We start from the raw sequence: 6,000 nt of genomic DNA, 5'->3' as shown, positions 1-6,000 counted from the left end.
GTATGCAATGTACACATCCAAGTGCTAGGTTATGTATATCTAAGACATGAATAGGGTTTCTAAAATGACCACCTTAACTAATTTTTTCAACACTTTTTGTACCTCTAAAATCTTGCACAGATTAAAAAAAACGATAATAGTAACACTATTTTCATATTCATTTACCTCCCCCCCCCCCCCCCAGGTTTGCTAAACTGCACAGTAATGCCTTCACAGTCCACCTCGACTATTCTGTTCAATTCTGGTCGCCGCATCTCAAAAAAGATATAGTGGAATTATAAAAGGTGCAGAGAAGGGCGACAAAAATGATAAAGGGGATGGGACGACTTCCCTATGAGGAAAGGCTAAAGCGGCTAGGGCTCTTCAGCTTGGAGAAAAGGCGGCTGAGGGGAGATATGATAGAGGCCTATAAAATAATGAGTGGAGTTGAATGGGTAGATGTGAAGTGTCTGTTCACGCTTTCCAAAAATACTAGGACTAGGGGGCATGCGATGAAGCTACAATGTAGTAAATTTAAAACGAATCGGAGAAAATGTTTCTTCACTCAACGTGTAATTAAACTCTGGAATTCATTGCCAGAGAATGTGGTAAAGGCAGTTAGCTTAGCGGAGTTTAAAAAAGGTTTGGGCGGCTTCCTAAAGGAAAAGTCCATAGACGTTATTAAATGGACTTGGGGAAAATCCACCATTTCTGGGATAAGCAGTATAAAATGTTTTGTACATTTTTGGGATCTTGCTGGGTACTTATGACCTGGATTGGCCACTGTTGGAAACAGGATGCTGGGCTCGATGGACCTTTGGTCTTTCCCAGTATGGCAATACTTATGTACTCAAAGTGACTGTGCTGTGTCAGTGTTAGAGCGCAGCTTAGTAAACGGGGGGGGGGGGGGGGGGGGGGCGGTTAATTTGAGTGTGGTCCATCACAGTAATTATATTCTCTTATTTGTCTAAAATATAAACTAAATCTAATGAAACAAAATGACAGAAGACCTAGGAATACAACCCAAGGAACCAACAGAGCCAAGAAAAAGGCAAGTTTTCATTGTGAGGTGTTTTGCTAGTTCTTCTGCTTGGCATGCAGCATTCTATGAAACTTTTCGTGGTTTGACTTTCACTGCATACTTATTCACTTGGAGCACAACACCCCACTTTCCCTCCAAATCTGGCAGTCCTTTATCAGTTGTCTCTAGGGTAAATGCCTGCAGAATCCATGACAGGAAAAGGAAGAGCTCCATCTTTGCTAGTGCTTCCCCAAGGCACACCCGTATACCAGCTCCAAAGGGAATGTAACTTGGTGAAGGAGAATACACATGGTTACCCTGTTCATCTAAGAAGCGGCCTGTAGAAAGATAGAAAGTTCAGGTATTAACTGCCTTGGTGCTAGGATTCCACGAAAGTTCATTTCACATGACGGATACAATGTTAACTGTTTTAAAATGTTAGTCATTAACATTTTCCTTCGTTCCTCCACTTTCCCTGGAAGCTCGTTCCTTTTACCTCACTCCCCTACACTATCTTCAAGATTCTACTCTTTGTTCTCAGCTGTTCTCAACATATAGGTAACTATTCCAGTAAAAGCTAGATGTGCTTAGCATTTTCTCTAAACAGATAAAATGGTAGAAGAGCCTTAATACATATTTCAGGGCTGAAAGATGATCTAAGACATGTACAGGTATTTTAATTTCTTCAACTGTTAGACATCCTGCTTGGTTTTCATCTATTCTGAGTGACGTCATCCGCTAGCCAACCATTGTTTCCTCTAAGCTGAGCAGGAGTTCTCCACCTACTGTCCTGCCAGTGGGGGGTGCTATTTCACTATCACATTTTCAATAGTGAGGGACAAGCAAGTTCTGCAGGACTCCAGGGAACCTGCCTGTCCCTAGAGATTGAAAACATACCACCCCCTACTGGTAGCAATGTAGTTGGATAACACCTGCTCAGCTTAGAGGGAACAATATAGGCAACATTTGGATCTATTATTGACTGCTATGGTGAACAGTTTCATCAACATTTTCAATAAAGCAGTGTGGCTGCTGTATTAATTCATTATGTAGAACCCTTTACATTTACATGGCATTTTAAAGATTTAACTATGATGTCATGAATATTTTTGTTGGAGAGACATTTAGAAAAGAGTAGTTAGACTAGACCATCATGATAGTTATTGTCACCAACCCTCTTCAACCTAATGATGATACCCTTAGCCAAATTACTAGCCAATCAAAACCTCAACCCCTACATATATGCAGACGATGTCACAATCTATATCCCGTTTAAACATGATCTAAATGAAATCACCAACGAGATCAACCAAAGCCTCCAAATCATGCACTCCTGGACGGATGCATTCCAGTTAAAACTCAACGCAGAAAAAACACAATGTCTTGTACTCACCTTGCAACACAATATGAGCAACTTCACCACCATAACCACACCAAAATTCTCTCTTCCCGTCTCAAACAATCTGAAAATCCTTGGAGTTACCATCGACCGAAACCTCACATTCGAAACCCATGTAAAGAACACAACGAAAAAGATGTTCCACTCCATGTGGAAACTCAAAAGAATAAAACCTTTTTCCCCCGAGATCCATCTTCCGTAACCTGGTACAGTCAATGGTACTAAGTCACCTGGACTATTGCAATGCACTGTACGCCGGCTGCAAAGAACATACTATCAAGAAACTCCAAACAGCCCAGAATACCACCGCCAGACTCATATTTGGTAAAACAAAATATGAAAGTGCTAAACCCCTCAGAGAGAAACTCCACTGGCTCCCACTTAAGGAACGTATCGCGTTCAAGATCTGCACGATAGTACACAAAATCATCCACGGAGACGCCCCGACCTACATGCTAGACCTCGTAGACCTGCCTCCCAGAAATGCCAAAAGATCATCCCACAAATTTCTTAACCTACACTTCCCCAGCTGTAAAGGACTAAAATACAAGCTAACACATGCGACTACCTTCTCTTACATGAGCATGCAGCTATGGAATGCCCTACCAACCGATCTGAAAACAATCAACGAAATAACGAACGTTCGTAAATCTCTGAAAACATACCTCTTCAACAAGGCCTACTAAGAGAACTCATAGCTTAACTGCACCACACTGCTAATCCACCCCAGCTCTGAAAGTCATTTTTCTATAACTATCTGCTTAGACCTCTTTTCTCATCCCTAATCTTTTTGCAATACCAACTGTATCTGATAACCTGGAATGGCCATGCTATAACAGGTCTCTGTAAGCCACATTGAGCCTGCAAATAGGTGGGAAAATGTGGGATACAAATGCAATAAATAAATGCATGCATACATACATACATAAAATGCAACTTGTGTGAAGCTCTAGAAATTAGCTTTTTTGGGCCGTTTGCAGTGCTTTGCACCTCTTGAAAAATCCATGACTGCTCGTGTGATAAACAGAAATAAAGCAAATTTAAAAAAAGGAAAATAAGGTGCTATATTTTATATCGGACTAACAAAACATTTTTGACAAACTTTGTAAGGCAGCATCTTCTACCTCAGATTAGGAATGAGCAAAATATGGCAATATCAAAATATATACATGATAAAGTGGGCTCTGGTCCTCAATAGCTTATGCCTCAATAAATTGGTTAGTCTATAAAGTGCCATCTACTTCTGTCGATTTTGTTATACCTGACTAATGTGGCTATCCCTTTTAAAGTTTTTGAAACATAAAAAGCAGTCCAATGAATCTCCAGGGAAGTGCATTCCTGTATTGTTTTAAAGTTTCCACAGTATTCTGACCATAAGGTCCTTGATGCAGGCCCTGAAAAATGCTCACCCACAGAGGCATCAGCTTGGTTTCACCCACTGGCATAGCCAAATGATCAATTGTGGGTGGGCACAAAAGCTTCCTCCTCCTCTACCCCTCCCACTCAACCCCTTGTGGTCCAGCATCTCTCGCTGTTTCACTCCTCACCCTGCTGACAATCAAGCATCTCTTCTTCTCTTCCCCTCTCCTGCCCATGCCAATGATTCAGCATCTCAGTCTCTCATTCCCTCCACCCCTCCCCCCATGTACCTTTTAAAACTTCCCTTCCAGAGGTTGCTGGCAGCAAGCAGTGATTCACACAAACTGCTTATATCAGCCCCAGAGCCTTTCTTCTGACACAGTCCCACCTATACAGAAATAGGAAGTTGAGTCAGAGGGAAGTCTCTGGGGATGGTCCGAGCAGCTGGGGTTAAATCAGTGCTCATTGCTACCACCCTTAAGAAGGAAAGAGAAGTTGTAAAACGTACATGGGGAGTGGGGAAAGAGTTGAAAGACTAAGATGCTGGATCATCAGAATGGGTTGTGGGTGAGGGCAGGGGAAGGGAGAGAGAAAGATTTCCTGGAGTCTTCAGCTGGTGGGGATTGGGGATCCCTGCCAGCTCAGGAAGGTATGCCACTGCTGGGTAGGCCAAAGCCACAGGTTTGGTACTGTCCCTTCCTAATCTGTTTCTCCATCTGAAACCACTGTACACTGCAGGAACACATTGTCCACACTCTATATTCATCATCTCACCATCTCTTTTTTTCCTCTTCCTTTTTCTCAGCTCTCAACCTTCAACATTTCCTTCCTTCCATTCATCCATCTCCTTTCTATCTGAGTACATCTCGCCTTCATCGCTGTCGTCATACCTCTCTTACTCTCCGTACTGTCTTGCTTCTTCTCCTACTCTCCGCTGGGGACATTAATCCCGGTCCTCCACATCAGCTCTCATCCTATTTGTGCAGGTCACACCGTGATATCTCCAATCTAATTTCTGTTCCTCTCCTCCCCCCTTCTTCCCTGCCTTTCTCTTGCGCTCTGTGGAACACCCGCTCTATCTGTAACAAACTTTCCTACATCCATGACCTCTTTATCTCTCGTACTCTCCATCTGCTTGCCCTAACTGAAACTTGGCTTTACCCTGAAGACTCTGCTTCAGTCGTGGCCCTATGCCATGGAGGTTATCTTTTCTCCCATACTCCTCGCCCCATTGGCCGCGGAGGTAGTGTCGGGCTACTACTTTTACCCTCTTGTAGATTTCAACCTCTTCTTCCACCTAGTCTCACTGTTTTTCTTCCTTCGAAGTCCACTCCATCCGTCTATTTGCTCCTCTGCCTCTCCGAGTAGCAGTCATTTATCGACCCCCTGATAAGTCCCTTTCTTCCTTTCTCACTGACTTTGATGCCTAGTTTTCCTTCTTTCTTGAACCTTCATCTCCTTCCCTCATTCTTGGGGATTTTAACATTCATGCTAATGATCCCTCTGACTCTTATGCTTCTCAGTTTCTCGCTTTAACATCCTCTTTCAATCTTCAACTGTGCTCCACTACCCCCACTCACCAGAGTAACTACTGTCTTGATCTTATCCTCTTCTTAAACTGCTCACTCTCCAGTTTCTGTGCCTCAACTCTTCCCCTCTCTGACCATCATCTGATAATTTTCACACTTAAACACCTTCCTCCCCAGTCCTGTCCAATCTTAACCAATACATTTAGGAATCTTCAGGCTATTGACCCTTCTACTCTGTCCTCCAGTGTTTCAAATCTCTTCTCTACCACTATGTTATCCAAGTCTGTCAATGAGGCTGTCTCTTCCTATAATACTATTCTCTCCTCTGCTCTGGATACTCTCGCTCCTCCCATTCCCCGTTCTGTAAAACATACCAAACCCCAGCCTTGGCTGACCTCTAGACTCCGCTACCTACGTTCCTGTGCCCGCTCTGCCGAACGCCTTTGGCTGAAATCTTGTGCCCATGCTGACTTCATACATTTCAAATTCTTGCTGACCTCCTTCCAGTCTGCTCTTTTACTTGCCAAACAGGACTATTACATCCAGTTGACAAATTCTCTTGGCTCAAACCCTCGACGTCTCTTTGCCACACTGAACTCTCTCCTCAAAGTGCCTTCACCTCCAACCCCCACTTCACTTTCCCCCCAGACTCTGGCTGAGTTCTTTCATGATAAGGTTCATAAGATTAAACTTGAATTCTCAACCAGGTCACC

General features: G+C 43.3%; 1 protein-coding gene across 1 annotated transcript in view; it reads right to left on the bottom strand.

Moving 5' to 3' along the window:
• Positions 1–757: 757 nt before the first annotated feature.
• Positions 758–6,000, bottom strand: part of LOC115469991 (steroid 17-alpha-hydroxylase/17,20 lyase) — an 85,079-nt gene continuing 79,836 nt past the window's right edge. Inside the window, exon 8 of the mRNA XM_030202822.1 lies at positions 758–1,338. Within this exon, the coding sequence (XP_030058682.1) occupies positions 1,085–1,338 (254 nt within the window). The 3' untranslated portion in view covers positions 758–1,084. The remainder of the gene's footprint in view (positions 1,339–6,000) is intronic.

This window comes from Microcaecilia unicolor, chromosome 5 (assembly GCF_901765095.1).
Source record: "Microcaecilia unicolor chromosome 5, aMicUni1.1, whole genome shotgun sequence".
Taxonomy (NCBI): domain Eukaryota; kingdom Metazoa; phylum Chordata; class Amphibia; order Gymnophiona; family Siphonopidae; genus Microcaecilia; species Microcaecilia unicolor.
This window is presented reverse-complemented; position numbering and strand designations above follow the sequence as displayed.